Source organism: Lathamus discolor, chromosome 4 (genome assembly GCF_037157495.1).
Source record: "Lathamus discolor isolate bLatDis1 chromosome 4, bLatDis1.hap1, whole genome shotgun sequence".
Lineage (NCBI taxonomy): Eukaryota > Metazoa > Chordata > Aves > Psittaciformes > Psittacidae > Lathamus > Lathamus discolor.
Window position 1 is genome coordinate 34,070,072 of NC_088887.1, and position 17,034 is coordinate 34,087,105.

The following is a 17,034-nucleotide window of genomic DNA, read 5'->3' on the forward strand; positions in this document are numbered from 1 at the left end:
TCTTTCATTTTTTTTAACCTTTATCACTGTTGTGTCTTGATGTTTTCATTCAGTCTGTTAGTGCCTCATTTGCTGTCTTGCTTGTGATTTATCATGCCATATTAGAGAGACATAATTTTGTAACGCAGGCTCATAGTGATTACCACTTCATGTTTGCCTGCATTCTGCATTATCACTTGAAGCATTGAACTAAATCTAACAACGATGTTTTAGAGCTCTGTAATCTTTCAGGTACCATGCTCACCTGTACATCATCAAATTCATTTACAAAGCAAATGTAAAAATGGTAACTGATGATTAAACACTAGAAAATATTTTATCTAGTAGATAGAGCATCTCAAAATTTTTGCCTAAGTGAAGCACAAAGGAAATACACAATGTAGACAAACAAAGATTAGAAAAGATAAGTAGTAGAATAGTTTTTGAAAAATCTTGGCAAATATTAGAATTTTATGAACAAGTATATTTTTCTGTCTCAGGACTAAAGGGAGAAGACTGTAAATGGACCATAGTTGCTTTGATAAACAGAACGCTTCACTGATAAGCACACAGAGCCTTCCTATTAGTGAACTATATCCCCTTTCAAATAGTTCAAAAAACTCCAACATGAAATAGTACAATATAATTTCTCAGTGTATTTTTAATAATACTTGAAATATGAAACATTGTTCCATCGCAATTTCCTTGCTTGTTCCTTCTCAAATCATGAAAGGGAGTAGACTGAGATTAAATATTAAGAAGTTCTTCACTATGAGGGTGGTGAGACACTGACACAGACTGTCCAGAGAAGTTGTGGATGACCCATCCCTGGAAGGCTTTCTTCATCTTAAAATTCTCTTAAATAAACTTTTGCACTGCTAACTTTCCAGGGAGGATGCCATGTACTTATATATTGATAGAAAACAACTTTTAAAAATCAGCACTACAGCAAAAGATAATTTGTAAAGGTGGGTGGCTTTTTCAATAGGGAAAAAATAGAACTTGAAAATTAAAAAAAAAATAATCCAAATGGATTAAAGATAAGAACAGGGACCAAGAATCAGCTATCAAAACCATACCAGCTATCAAGCTATCACCTAGAATGGCTTATTTTACAACACAATTTTCCCCCTTAATTGTAGGTTTTCTCTGGTAAAAATGAAAAGTAGCGATTGCTAAACCTAATGTCCTTGCCTCAAAAAGAAATGAAAAAGAAAAAGAAGAAAAAAGGCAACAATAAATGAAGATAAATTTTGCTGTGGAAGATTAAATAAACCATGGTAAAAATTTCCATCAGGCAGTTTCAATTTATGAATTATCTTTTACGATACAGGCTCGGTGATGAATGACTAGTGACGGGGATTACTTCAGAGGAAGATTATTTCTTACCTGACTTGTTCTTGCACTCGATGTCGTAGCCAGTGATTGGGCTGTTCCCATCAAATCCCATGGTCCATCTGAGGGCAATACTGCGCGCTCTCACTTCTCGTATTTCTATTTCAGGAGGGTCGGGGGGCTCTGAGTAAATACACACACAGTTTTAGTCAGAAGGAAGCCTGTACTCTTAATGAGGTAACATTAAAGAGTGTGGCACCGGCATAGCTTGCTGGTGGTAAGCTCTCATGGCATTTTCTCTGGTCACTCATTAGTACCCTGAGCCAGTTAATCACCTGCTGAAGAATGCTCAACAAGAGGGAGGAAAGGTCAATGTTCAACTAGGAGTCACTGATGTAATCTTGAATACTGACTTCTGTTTAACCTTCTTATATGCAACCTCGAGCTGCGTTTGCCTAAAAGTACTCCAGATTGGACTACGTATGCTAGAAAAGATTTTTGCCTTGAACCCTATGTTTCACTGATACTTCCACAGTTTTTACAGAAAAAGTGATGGTAGAAATAAGAATACTAACTTTAAAAGTGCTAAATTGGGTAGGAGGAGGGAGTAGAATTTCTATTTCATTGAGTGTGTTTAAAAGTGTTTATCTAATAGCAGAATAATTTGATAACAGTATGAAATTACACTAAAGCCTTTTTCTGCATTTAGAATTAAGGTTCTAAAGAAACAGCATTTATTCCCATTCTAATGTCCCTTTAAATTGTCATGGCAGCTTAAATGAGCAGTGGTGTAACTAAGAACCTGTCCCCAAACTCCACCTGAATTATTTGACACATCTGCCATAGGCATTCACTGAAATCTGCTGTTTCAGTGATTCGTTGAAAGCCACTGTTTCTGTTGTTTGAAATCAAGAGCGGGGAGAAAGAAATTTGCAAGTCCTAAAAATCTGTTGTGTGCATGCTCAAAGGCATACAAGCACAGGGACAAGCATTGCACAAAGAAGTAAGCAGTAGTCAGTGGCTGAGTCCTGCCCATGCTCTGCATCTCGCATACTGTATCCTCCACCACCAGGACTTGTTGCTGTCTGCCTGAATGATACCCTGAAGGAGGAGAGCCCCAACTCCAGGAAACATAGGTTCCTGGAGTTTGCAATGTGCAAACCAATTGCAATTTATTTTGACTGATTAAACTTGAAATATTTTGTTTAAAGATCCACAGTAGGTTTAGCATTTTTCTAGACATAAAGTCAGATCATTTTTGCTTTAGTTTGATCTTGGGATTTAGGTACATTTGTTCTTTAACAGCAAATGCATCCCTCTCCCTGCAAAAAGTAGCCTCCTCATATCTGCTGTCCCTACTGAAGATGATAGTCTTAAGTATCTTTAGCAGGCTGTCCGCTAGTGTATTTAAGAAAAAAATCTTACCCATTTGTACATATCTAGAATGACTGAAGCTTATCTTATGTTTTGATTTAATTTTTGATGCTGGAAAATGAAAGACTGAGCACCATAATGCAGCTCCTCCTTTCTTTGACAATGAGGAATACATTTAATTAGGAATCAGAGCCTCCCTCCCCCAACAGATTTCTGAGATGACACACACTTACTGTACTACAATAGCTGTGTTTTTTTCCTTATGTTGTCCTCTTCCTACCTTGCACAGTGAGCTGAATTATTCCACGATCCTCCCCATAAGAATTGATGGCATGGCAGGAAAAGAATCCAGAATCTTCACGCACTGTTGGCAAAATCTATGGGTGATTTGAAAAGAAGTAATTGATTGAACAGCACATAGAGAAAATAAACGAACAGCTTCTCTGTATAGTGCAAGAAAAATTGTACAAATTGCTTTACTTGACAGTAAGGAATAGATACTGTGTGTTATACACATACATACATATGCATAGTAAAATATCCAGAATACCAAGAGTTATCAAAACCAACAACACCTGGGCTGAGGAAGCAAGCTATCTGCTCTACATGTGTAGTCAGGAGTTGGAGCACCGCCTAGTCCTGTAGCTTCTCATTAGGAGTCTAGTTTCCTGTTACTCCTAAGTTCGCCATGTATTTAACAGTTCAAATTTTCCGTACAAAATGGTGCCTCCTGCTACCTCCATTTTTCCCAGTAATTTCTAAATGTAACTCAAATGGGTGAGGTCTATGTGGAGGAAATCAAGGTTCAAACATTGGTGATGAACCCTGCAGTATTAAGCATTGTGCCTCATAATAAAACTTTGAATGACCTTTCTTTCCTATGTGTGATTTAATAATGTAGAAAGTTGCATACAGTCTTTATGTACATGACCATAATGATATTTTTCTACAGGACCACTGCTTCATTCCACATACAATAGGGAGAGTGTTTTTTAAATGAGCAGATATTACAAATACCATTTTCTTCCCATTGTTCAGTGTGCTGCTCCACACTTTATTTACTGCACACAGTTCAAACTGTGCCCTGAAGACAGACTTATTCATTTTCTCATATCCTTTTTTTGTGGATTCACCTATGCAATATTCATTTCAGAAACATGAGTGAATTTATTTTGATAAACCCTGATATCATGAAAAGTATTACCACCATTTTGTATGAGGAATTAAGGAACCAGATATATGGTAATATTTGTGGCTGCTTGACAATTTGCCACGTATTAGCTGAGCCATAGTAACTCCACGTGTTCTTTATTCCTTAGCAAAACCAAGGTAATGCGAGCACAGCTCTCATTCACCACGAGTTAAGATAAATGGATTAATTTCCCACTTGCTATGAGAATGTTGGAGAGTTATCATCTGAGATGTGGTAACTTGTCAAGCTGTGTTAAGTGGCTGAGCTTTAAGACAGGAAAACAAAATTTTTCTGAGCCCAATTTGATACATCTAGGGCCTTCTTCCCCCCTGCTCAGAGTTCTTAGCAATAAATAGCTTTTCATGTGTTCATAACAGCTTCCATTGAGTTAAGCTGCAGCTATGAGGGCTTAGTACTTCTGCAAATCAGACCCCAAGGGCTCAAGGCAAGTACCTAGAAAACAAAGAACACACAATTATTGGCCACCTGTGAAAAGTTTGGTTTCAATGATCAGCCTTGCATCACACAGTGTCTTTCATTACTCAACCCTAATTCAATTCCAAAGAAAATCCAAGTCATGCCTCATTGAGGCAGGGGTCCTGCAGAAAAGATAAAAGCCAAATATACAACTAAAACTCACATCATCATGCACGCATGCAAAAACACTGAGTTAAAAGCTTCAGAGACAATGTTAATCCTGACATTTTCTACTTTTGGGGCATTTTATCTCTTAGAAGTCAAAGGTTTTGTATGTAACATACATATAGTTGTAGAATGCCACAACGCTATACAACTGCTTTGGAAGAGAATTCTCTAAGCAAGTCTCCAGCCTCACAAAAAGAAATATTGTTGTGCATCAAGGCATTATCTTATTAAAGTCAGTAGGATGATTGAGGGAGAGAAGTCTAGGGATCTATCCTATAATTAAATATTATTTGTAAGACAAATACACTAATATGAACAAAATCACACATAGAACTTATTCTTTCTTACAGAAATCAATGACAAAACTCCCTCATATAGAGTAAATCCAGATTTTTACTGGTCCATCACAATTTTTGGCTACTGAAGAAAGAGATATACTTTTAAAGTTACACTAGAATGTCACCAGACAATCACTAGAGAGATTGAAAATTATTTCCTTGAGACTGGTAAAAATGTTTTTAAGAACATGACTGAAAAATAGAAAATCAAGAATTTTGCCTGAGAATTTGTATGGTTTTATTTTTTTTAAGCTTTTTGATTGCATAAAGGCACATTTAAAAATAGAAAGGAATGGACACGCTTATGTTGCTAAATTTAAAATTTGACTGGAAAAAGCTGTACCCTGGTATGTTGGGGGCAATGTCATAACCACACCTGTTGTATATGACACCACAACAATGACTTTCCTGTGCTTCTGTGGCACTTGGGGAAACTTAAGTTCCTGAAACAGTAGGTCCACTCATGTAGCCCCTCAAACTAATCCAAGTCAGCCACTTACGAGTTAACAGAATACCATATAGTGATTCGTCATGCAAGTAGGGGTGCATGGTGCCCACACAATCAAACAGCTGCCTGACACAGAAGCAGAAGTAAAGATGCAAGACTATAACTATTTGCTAGGTAGCTTGGTGACTTCTGCTGTTGTGTACAATACCAAATACTGTCATCAGTGGGTATACTGCTTACATGCCTACACATGCCTTTTCCTTTCACCTCATTTTGAATTCGATGACTAATCTGATTTTGTATGAGTATCATAAGCCCCGAAATGTTAAAGGGGGGAAGAAAAGGTAGTTTAAAAAGACAGAATTTTTATCTCAAAACAGTTTAATGATTTTGGCAAAGGTAAGCCTGACACACATCAGAGCTATGCGTCAGATATTCACCCAGTGCTTATTAGCAGTGTTCTCAAAACTGAGCTATGCTGCCCAGGAAGAGCAGGCTAATACATGAGCCACATTGCTCCTGAGACAGAAAAGATTGGGAGCTGTGAGCCAGGCTCACTCTCTTCTTGTTTCTGGAGCATGGGAGGATGGAGACATTTTTCCAGGGGTTGGGATGAAGAGGCATCCTCTACCTCTTGCTGCTAGCTCTCCAAATGGTGCACCACAGGTGGGGCAAGTGGTGGGGCTTTGATTTTTTAGGGCAGAGGTAGCTGTGAGTCCCTATCAAAATAAAGTCAAGCAACACTCACACAAGTAGATGAGTCATGGACCACTTTGTTTTCTTACCTGCAGAGTAGAGATCACTTCATCTCCAACTTCCTTGGTGGAAACAAGGTAACGGGACATTTCAGGGTTAATGATTCGGTCTTCTTTTTCCCAGCGGACTATGATGGGTTTCTCTCCATGTGCCGTGCAGCTCATCTCCTTCTTTTGACCTTGTGTTGCCAAGGTGGTATTTGGATAGGAAGTTATCATAGCTGGAACTAAAACCAGACAAAACAAATATCGTTCTTCAGTGAGCTTAGTCTGATGATGCACGGTTGGCCCTTCAGTCTGGGTCTTGTTCAGCTTGTCCATATTTGACCAGATGGCCAAAAATGTGAGAAATTATTTTGCTTTCATTCCTGTGTTAGAGAATATTTTTAAGACCAAAGATGGGCTTCAATGGGAGCTTAGCAGAGGGGAACTGGGACTGAACACTGAGGCTGTAGAGATGAGAAGATGCAAATCCAACAAGAGCCTGACTCCATTCATTTTGCTGCTCACAGGACCGCTTGTAACATAATTAAAATATTCACAGTACACGAAAGTGCTGTAAGTATAAGCATTCAGATATGGGGCCAATTACAAACTGATAAAAATTTCCTATTTCTTCTTATGAGCTACTGTTTTATTTGCTGACATGCATATGATCTACTATTTTGTATAACAGTAATAACCTATCAAAATGAGGGCTCAATTAAAACCACGTGCTGTACAAATGTAAAAGAAAGGCTCTGTACCAAAGAGCTTAGTCCATGTATGCACTAAGTACGTAGTTAAAATGCACTAAATGTACTAAACAGAAAGTATAATTAAACTGTCAATAAACCTAGCTAGATTTGAGTTCTATTGTATTCAGAAGGTATTTGCAGAAAAGTTCGGACATAATTGTCAACTTCATTAATCATGTAGGAATTTAAAAAAAAAATATGTTGAAAAAAAAGTACTCTTTTGCTAGCAAGAATAGACTTAAACCCAAAGTATTTTCACATTTTAGAATAATTTTGTTTCTGGAAACAGGAAGTGTAAATCCTCAGAGTGTTTTAATGTAAACCCCTCAAAACATGGCATTTTTGAATCATGATAGTCTCTTTGGTGTCCTCAGTAGACTGTCCTTTCATTCCCGTATTATCTGTCCACCAATTGATAGCATCTGGGCATTTGTGAGTATCAAAGCCCATAAGCCTATCTTTCAGTTCTGGCCTGTTCCCTTCTTGGTTAAAGCTGGAAACCCCTGGACAGCACACAGAACTGCTCTCTTCTGAACAAATCTGTCCACTCCTTTCAAAGCATATGAGGTGGCAGTAGAGTCCCTTCTCTAACTCCCTTCTTCACTCCAAGGCTGCCTTCCACAATAGCCCCACTCTCCTTATTTTTATGCATGAACACTTGCCTCTTCTTATCAGAACAACTCACTCATTTCATCTGAATTTCTCTGGGTCTTTATTTTAAGATGCCATTGGCATAGGACCTTATTTGAGGCTTCCACAGTCTTTCCTTTTGCATAGATTGTATCTATTGCTACCACATAGCAAAAAGAAAAACATAATCCTTATTTGAATTAATTACTATAATAGCTATTCTGAAATGTTAATGCTTGGTGGCATGACCTTTTCATGCCAGAGCTGCTGATGTTCAGATATGACAATATGTCAGGATGCAGTTTTTTATGTTCAAAGGCTTCCTGAACCAAAACAAACCAATTTGAAAATTAACAGGCCTGTGGTTAGAGTTACAAATGGGATCTAATTACAGGAAGAACTCTTAGAAAGATTGTGTGAGACATGAGGCTCTTTAGGCACTGATATGCATTAGTGATGAAGCACGTCTTGTTTAACTGTTTGGATATTATATGTCAATTAATTTTGTCAGAGAGAAGCATTCAAAGAGAAAAAATGATGAATAATCAGAATAGAAAATTAGGACAAGTCTGATTCCATCTTCAAGAGAATGAAAATAGCTTCATTTTTATCTGGTGTCTGTCCAAGAACCCACAAGGAGGCTAAATTCAGAAATTCACTTTTTTGGTCCATCCACTTGTTGCTTCTAAACACAGAAGGCAGTATACTAGACCTACAGAGCTGCAAACCTATGGGCCCTATATTTACAGGTATGTGCACTTGAATATATTTGCTCTTATTTGCAATACCTGAAATAGACCAATATATCCTTTTATGCATTTTCTTCATTAATAAGAGACCAAATTCAAATGAGTACCATGCTGTTAAGGAGTCCAGTTTACCATCATTAGCTTTTGCCACCACCTTTCTTCCTCCCACAGGTTTCTTTCTTCATTTACTGCACATTTCCACTCCTTTCACTTTTCTCTTCAATGTAATATACTCCAGTCCCCTTCACCTTTCCCTCTCTTCTTCCTCTGTAAACTCCTTAGGTTCAAACATGCTCCCTAACACCTACAGCAACGTTCTCCTCCAACACCATTTCCCATCCCAAATTAAACTATGCTGACTTTCTACGTCACCTAAGTGATTTTTCTCTACAGCTTCAGTCCTCCTTCCCACCAGTATGTCCTACTTCAAGTTTCTCTGGTGACAGAAAGAGCATGTGCTTAGCCCACCCAGAGGCTCAGGGATGGTGTGTGCCTTCCCACGAAGTACCTGAGCTCCCTGGGTGCCCATGATCCCTGGGCAGGAGGTTTGGAGCTGTTGGGCCTTGAATTGGCAGGTCTATCCTCCTCCTGCTTCACTGGTATGAGCAAGGTGTGCACCCACAGAAAATGGGACATATGGATTTAAACTCCACAGACCTCAAGGAACCTGTCTCAGAGACTCCTTCATCACTTTCAGATCTCCTAACCAGCTGTCTACCAAGAGTACCCTGATGGGTGCCATCCAAACAAAGTGACTATCTTGCTTGCTTTTTAAATAACAAAAGCTAGCTTTTGAAACTCAATTTTTTTTTCCAACAAACTTTCTTAATAAGAGCAGCATGAAAACATGTAAAGAAAGATGACTTTATTCCTCAGATACAGCTTTATCCCTGCTTATCCTTCCCTCCTTCTCACATAATCTTCCACACGGATTTCTTATTGCCATAGCAATGCCTCACAGCTAAATATTTCCCCTTCCTCCAAAGCTGATTTTTTACTCTACACAATTTATCTCCAATGATCCTAAACTATAAGCTCTTCTTTTTATCTTCTTTAATGTCAAAAGATTTCTGGTAACAAAACCACATTCCCAAGGATATTTTAGGCAACGTATTTCTTCATCCTTAAACTATCTTTAATCACATTACTGATGCAAATAACTGAGATAAATATGCTGCCTCTTTACTGACAAAATAATCTAGAAAACTGTAAATAAGCAAACTAAATCTGTACTACATATGCATGAGATATTCTCTCAGGATGTCTTAAAAATAGAGTGAAGGCATTTAGAAATATAACAAGATGATTCAGATGCCCTATTAAGTGTGTGTATCCCTTATAGCTCTTCAAATATACATTATATACACACATATATAATGATATGTATTTATATAAGAGAATTTTGGAAGGGAAGGACACGTTGCTGTGTATGTTCAAGGAATGCACAACATCATTTTCCAGGACTTTGTAGTTGGCTTCTTTATGAGACAAATTAATCCAATTATCTCTCCTCTGGGATTCTCCAACATCTTTCTCTGAAGTGTGTGCTGGGCATTGTTAAAGGTGTATTGGTCAAAACCGGACAAAATAGAAGCTACAGTTTCTAGATTATGGCAATTTCCATTTTTAAGGGACGCATATGGCTACAAGCAGCATTAGACTTGGAGACTTCTGTTTAAAGTTGGGATTCTGTTTGGAACAATAACACTAAATATCTTTGTTACATACATAAATGATTCCAAGACCGTTAGGTTCTCTGTATGTTTAAGAACTGTGGCTATTAAAATAGTATTTTTCTAGCAAACTGGCTGTGGTGAGAAGAGAGGAATACAGCACAGCCAACACCACAATAAATGGGGAGATGCCGTGTGACATTGTAGGATATGTTCTGAGCTATACTGAAAGTCACATTGCTGATCATAGCCAAACAATGAAGATTTAAGTTGCTTTTGAGAAAGAGGATGTAAAAGATGCAGTAGATAAGCAAATCTAATGATACAGATAATGATTTGTAGATAGCTGAACATATCTAAACAGATGATCTGTGCCCTCAAAAGCCTCTTCTTTACACTGATCACTCAGGAACTTGCAATGGTTTGCTTAGTTGCAGAGATGTGCATACTAATGCTGTAATGAGGGAAGATGAATGCCATCTGGTTTTCTTGAACAGCTTCTAGAACAGAGGACTATGGTCCTTTGACGCAGTGTAAACAACCTTGGATAAAAATAACATCATAAGGATATGAGTTGTGATAAGAGAAAACTGCATTAAAGTTGAAAGGAATATATATTGAAAAAAATAAATATATTAAAATTCCATTTTAACATTTAAGCCAAATTTAGCATGCTGGTCAGCCACTCTCGTCTGTGAGAAATCTCTTCTGTCCATGACAAATGAGATTTTTCTGCCTCAAAAACAAATTTCCTCTTCCTCAGTCCACTTCTGCTCAGGCAAACGAAGCCCATGCAAGTACATTGCTTACATTTAAGGGAGCCTAGCTCTCACACTATAATTAGTTGATACCTATTTGTGAGTTTATTTTTAAATTTAGTAGACTTCCAGGAGTCAGTGTGTGCATTGCTCTAATTCTTCTCTTTGTTTTCCGTTTCATAAATGATGGTTTTGCTTAGTTAAGTAGCACCTCTCCAGAATTCAAAAGGTGTCCTGAATGTAGCAGAAAATTTAAAATCTATCGGACTGCTTAAATACTTCTATTTAAGTACGCTGTTCCTTGGTAAAACTATGTTCTCCATTCTTCATCCTCAAGAGATGCACAGGACTAGAAAAACACCTGCATATCTCAAAAGGTGAAAGAAGTAAGTTAACACACAAATAAACACCCCATTTTTATGAATACAGCAATTTTAAAAAAAATAATAGACGCAGAATTAATTACAACAGTTTTCTACCAATATTCACTAATTTTGAAAATGAAATTAATGTTTGTTACCTACTTAAGTTCATCAGAAAAATATTTTGAAAATTCAATTTAAGTTTTACAAGGAAGTGGATTTTGAAGGCAGCATTTTACTATATATATTTTTAAAGAATTTGTTGTGTAAGCAAAGCAACTTTCATAAACAATACTGGGTGAATTATGTAACTAATCAATATGGCAGGAATTTCAAATTCAAAAAGCAAATGTTTTGAAATTAATCGCTGCTGAGGTTCCAGACCAGGAAAAACTATTTCAAACATGTAAACCTGAGAAATCTGAGAAGTAAAAATTTGGTGAATTCATATGACAGACTGAATTATTTACTCAGCTTCAGTTTCAGGAATTTACAGTGTACATGAAATAAATTCAGAAAACGTATTGATAAAAATGTTCCTGAAAATATTATTAAACCAAAGCAAAACAAATCAAATTACCTTCTACCTCTAGTCTGCCTTAAAAGGAAGGCTAGTAGCTTTTTATGTGCTTCCATTTATAACTGGTAGAGGAATGGATTTCTGGACAACAGACATGAACTTCATTAGCAGTTCTATTAGCAAAAATAATTTTCTGACAAAACAGTACGAAAAACAGTACTACCATGGAAAAAGAGACTGCAGAGCAGAAACCGCGTCTTTATGTTTCCATTTAGTGAAAAGTGACATCCATGAGAATTATGATGTATAAGTAATAGAGACAAATTAAACAGAGACATGACCAGTCCATATCCCAGCTACCTAAGGTTGTGTTATAAATCCCATATCAAAATAAGAGACTCAGTGGTATGCACAAACTACATTATTAGAATATTAAGACATCAGTAGAATATTAAGACAATCTTACAAAGTAATCTTAGAAAAATATTCTGAAAATAAATGAGTGGGAATGTGACTGCACACTGTAAAATACCATTTCATCTAGCTATTCCACTGATATAAAAGGCGTTACTTTGATTAAGTATTATTCAAACACACGTTACAAAGCTAGAACAGTCCTTGTTTGATACTAAGCTTTAATAAGAATGACAATGATGTCTTGAGTACTTGGCAGCTTCACCAGCACCTCATGATTTGATTGAATATGTCAAGGCAAAGGCTGTGAACATTTAGGGTTCATACCTTATTCACTCAGAAATGGTTTCAGATCACATTATAGGAAAAAAAATGATTTATTTTGCATGACAACTAAGAATTTTAACCAAAAGACACATTAATAAAATAAAAAAGGTCTCTTCTCTCAAATCACAAGGGTAATTCTTTCCTCTTCGTGAGGTCTTTTCTTGCATTAGTTCTTTATCTGTACAGTACAAACTGCTGTCTTTAAATGATACACATGAGACAAGCAGTCTTGCTTTTTCCTTTGACATGGTTCTGAAATGAATATGACTTTTGTTTGCTTTGCTATGCAGCTTCAATTTCCATTTTGTCTAACTGTACTTCCTAATAACAAGAGAAAGAAAACGGGAAATAAGCTGATAGCTTTGTTCCCTGCAGTAAGTTATAGTAAAAGCGTGCGGAAATCTGAGACAAACTAAGATAACCTATGTAAGGCAATGGAAAATCAGTTTCATCAAAGCTTGTCTAATTGTCAAAACAAAAGTGATCAAAGACCTATAAAAAATTACATTAGCATGTATATAATTGTAATTTATGAAGACTTAGACAAAGACCCTGTTCCTACACAATGAATTAATGGACAACATTAATGTTAGCATCATCACTACTGTTGAAAATTATGGATGCCTAAAAATTAATATTAGAAACATGTCTCCATTAAATTTCTTGGGCCTCTTTCTATTCCAAATCAATTACGGTCTTTCGTCGCTCTGTATAAAAGTCAGGCTGGAAGGAGCAGGAATGTTAAATAGTTAAAACTAGCAAAATATAATTTTAGATAACTTCTCCAACGCTTTGATCTTAAATTGAATTCAGTCTGCCATCAAGATGGCATCAAGTTTTAATGTTAAACGAGAGGGCTACTGCTATTGTACTTGTAAAGTACAGCGCTCTAATTTTTTGTTACTTACTGAATGCAAATCAGTAAAAACCAGAGACTGTAGAATCACATGGGAGAGTGCGCGGCTTCTTACAAGTTGTTATGCTTTAAACTTTCTATTTGTGTCCTTTCATTAAAAATACCTGAACAGTTTGCAAGTTTAAAAGAAAAAAAAAAAAAAAGGAAAGGGGGGGTGGTGGGGGGTGGAGGGGGAGGCGCAGGAAGTCACTGGAAAACACAAGCTTTAATCAGAAAATATTTATGACCCAGCAATTCCCATAGGTCTTTTAGATTTTGGAGGCTGTGAAGTGACATGTGTAAATGTCCCTCCCAGGGGAAGAGAAGCAAGCACTAATTGAGGTATTGACAGGTTTAAATGAAGCAGAAACATGCTAAGAAACTCTGGCTACAACAAAAATAAGTATTGGTGAGCAGTGCATGCCGGGACATTAATGGTTTTCATTCACTGCTCATTCATGCAAGTAAGTATACTTTTAAGCACGGTGACTTGGGTCTATAATAGCTCAGTACTGAGTTAAAAAGCCATGAAATACTACCTACTGGTGTATAACAAAGAGAGCTTCAGTAGAACTAGTATCATCTAGCCTTTCAAAGCAAATTATATTTTTATTGTCCAGATAGATGCAGGTAGACCAATAGCACCTGATACTCTGATGATGGGAACAGAACTCAAATATATGAAAATCAGCAAGATACAGCTCTCTATACATTTTTGTAGACATTGTCTATATTAGTACATATACACAAACTATAAATACATACATTCTACATAGTAATACTTATAGAAAGGTCTTATTGCATCGTATGTATACACAAAAGCATTCACTTGTGTGTGGAGGTAGGGGACAACCATAGAACCAATGGTATTCATCTCAACCTAACTTCAAGTAGGTAAAACTTAGTCATCCAAGCCTTCAGACAGCCATATGAGGACTTCTTCCATAGCAGTCCTTGGGGGGAAACAAGAGTTTACAGAGGACCATTCGTCTTGCCTTAAAGATGAAAAATGGCTTCTTATTGATGACAGAAGGACCTCAGGGTGAGCTGCTTAGACTTTTACAACCCACCTTTATAAGTCCAGCTTAAAGTCAGGGAAATCCAATGCTAAAGGTCTAATCTTAAAGTCTACATTCTCTTAACTAAGGAGATTTAGGATGTCAGTAAATGGTGCTATCTCAGGAAAGAGGGTTCAGCTGGGGAGAATAAGATCTTGATAAAAAGCTCTGAAGACATTTTTTTTAATGGACATCAGTCTGGTTTCTCCAGTCAAAATGCTAATTTTGCACCTTGTCACAGAGAACCATTTGTGCATGGTTTGGTAACGGCCTGACTATGGAGTATTAACTCTGCTTGTTGCTGAAAAAAAGCAAACTTGATTCCTAATCTATTTGATCTTTTATTTTCCACTGTTCCCACTGTTTTCTACTTTTGCTGCTCAGCATGCCAGCAGCTTCTACAGGGGAACAGATCTCCTAAGCTGGTCAGTAAAAGGAGAAAATTTCCAGAAAAATGAGGAACCACCTTAAAGGTTACGCAGTCTAGGAAAAGCTGATAAGTAACCTGTGTGCTTAACAATGTATTTTCATACATGTCTGATGGAAAGAGAGAATAAATAATAAAGAAAAACAAAGAGGGCTTAGATAAACACAACATTTCTAAAGTAAATATATTCAGTATAATACCTTTGTGAGTTACATTTACCTGAGTGGCAGCTCTTGCAGCAGAAAATCAGAAAATTCTCACTTACTTTGATTAAATCTAAAATTAGTACCCCTTGGGGACAGTTTTCTTTCTTTTCGGTGTGTTTTACATTCATTGCTATAACGAATTTTGCAGTGTTTTGTCAAATCTAAAAGCTAGGCCTTTCTGCTGAGAATTTTGGGAGTATTACACTGAACAATTAACAAAACTTCCAGATAAAAGCAATGGCTGACAATTTGGCTCCAGTACCCAAATACTTAGGCCAGAGGAAGAGGACGTTAATTTGAACTAGCTATAATTATTTGGGCTTATTTAGAGTGGCCAGTATGCTCATTCGGCTGTGACCAAGAGAATAGCTGAAAAGCCAAATTTTACACTACTGTTCCTGATTTTGACAGTGTCCTACTATATAACTAGGGTCCTCCTATATAACTAAGGTCAAGGTTTTTGTGTGTGTGCTTGTGCTTTCATGACCAGTGCATATGCATGTGTGTGAGCAAGAAAGGGAAATAAAAAAGTAAATATTCTCCATGGACTCAAATGAACAGAATTATTTCATTGCCTGGAACAGAAGACAAAGCAACCCTCACTGACTTCTTCCCTTGACCTTCAGCTGTCCTGTGGATTTCTCTTTTCAATATGCTTTTTTAAAAAATGCTTCTATGTCTCTGGAGACCATTTTTACCCCTCAGCCAAGCAAAGGCATCATAAATACTAGTGTTTCAGGCAGGAGTAAATTATAGCCATCCATCTCATGAAGAAAGCACACGGCACAGGGCTGTAGGTCACTTGGCTCCACAGTACCTTCCCACAGTATGAATGTTATAAGGAGTTCAAAGGAATTGGTTTATTTTTTAACTTTGAATTGTGTTTTGAAGGAATAGGAATTCCCATTCGCTCTTCCACATACAGAATGAACAACCAGAAACAGAGGCCAAAATGTCAGTGGTGATAATGTAACAAATAGCAAATTAAGAAGAAAGTCATGCTTCTAAGCATGGTTTGACATATTGTATATGATGGATGTTGAATATGACAAATGAATCAGCTAGTTTCAGGGACAATATAAAAATACTTCTTTGATTACTTTTTTTAAACAGATGACAAATTTTTCTTTTTAATCATATCCTTGAAACACACACACACACACAAAATCTGTACTTAGATCCAAACTTAATACCTAAATTATTAAATTACCCTCATGCAGAGTTTGGCTTTAGGATATCCAGGAGTTTTGAATGCTGATTTGGTGATTCTGGGTTTGGGTTTGTTTTTTTTTTCTTTTTTTTAAATTATATTCCATAACAGCGAATGTAGGAGAAGACAAAATACATATTATGGTTCAGAAATTGCTAAAAAATTAGACCAGGATCCTTGCAAACATCTTTAAAATGCAAAGTTGACAGATAAAGAAAAAAAAATCCTAGGAAAACTCATTAAAATTCTCAAAACAAAATATTTTTTTTTCAGCCAAACAATGCCAGTAAAATTGCTCAAAATCATGAAGCTAAAATCACTCTAAGGGAACACAGATTTCCTGGTGATCACCTGGGAATAGATTCCTGACTATTTAATTCTATGAGGAACTGAAATAATAGTTTTGCCAAGTAAAATACAATATACAAGGTTATGGTATTATTGAATCAGAGGTAAAACATCTCTTGCTTACCATGAAGTAAAGTTAACACTAATTTCTAGCCAGCTTCTTGCTTAATGAATTTTCCCATGGATGAATTCTTCTAGGTTTCTTGCTAAAAACTGTCAGCGAGATTGATGGACAGGACAAATTCTAGTGTTTAATACCCATGCTACTTCTCCTTTGCAAAAAACTAACCAAGCTCTTTAAAGTAGCTTCTTGTAATGAAAGGTTTATCATATTACCTAAGATCCTGTAAAAAAAAGTCCTGAGATTTTATTTTGAGAAGCTCTTGCACTTCTGTTCCTGTTAACTGATGGAAAATCTGGCTGTTCTTTGAAATTTGGCATGAAAAATCCCTTGCTGTTAAAGAAGTGCTACACCATTGTCCCACACTATTTCTGAGAATTCACAGTTGAAAGATGATGAAAAATGACATGACTGTAACTTTCCTTACTAGTAAGATAAAGTAATAACAATAGCAGCATGATGCTAAACTAATAACTGAATATGAATGTTTTTAAAAGGTAGGTGCTGCCACTGTCAAAGCAGCGGCAACTACA

General features: G+C 36.6%; 1 protein-coding gene across 1 annotated transcript in view; it reads right to left on the minus strand.

The window, feature by feature from the left end:
* Positions 1-17,034, minus strand: part of DSCAM (DS cell adhesion molecule) — a 181,528-nt gene that overhangs the window by 97,775 nt on the left and 66,719 nt on the right. Inside the window, exons 10-12 of the mRNA XM_065676987.1 lie at positions 6,097-6,293; positions 2,969-3,065; positions 1,369-1,497 (exon numbers count right to left, since the gene is read on the minus strand). Of these exons, the coding sequence (XP_065533059.1) occupies positions 1,369-1,497; positions 2,969-3,065; positions 6,097-6,293 (423 nt within the window). The remainder of the gene's footprint in view (positions 1-1,368; positions 1,498-2,968; positions 3,066-6,096; positions 6,294-17,034) is intronic.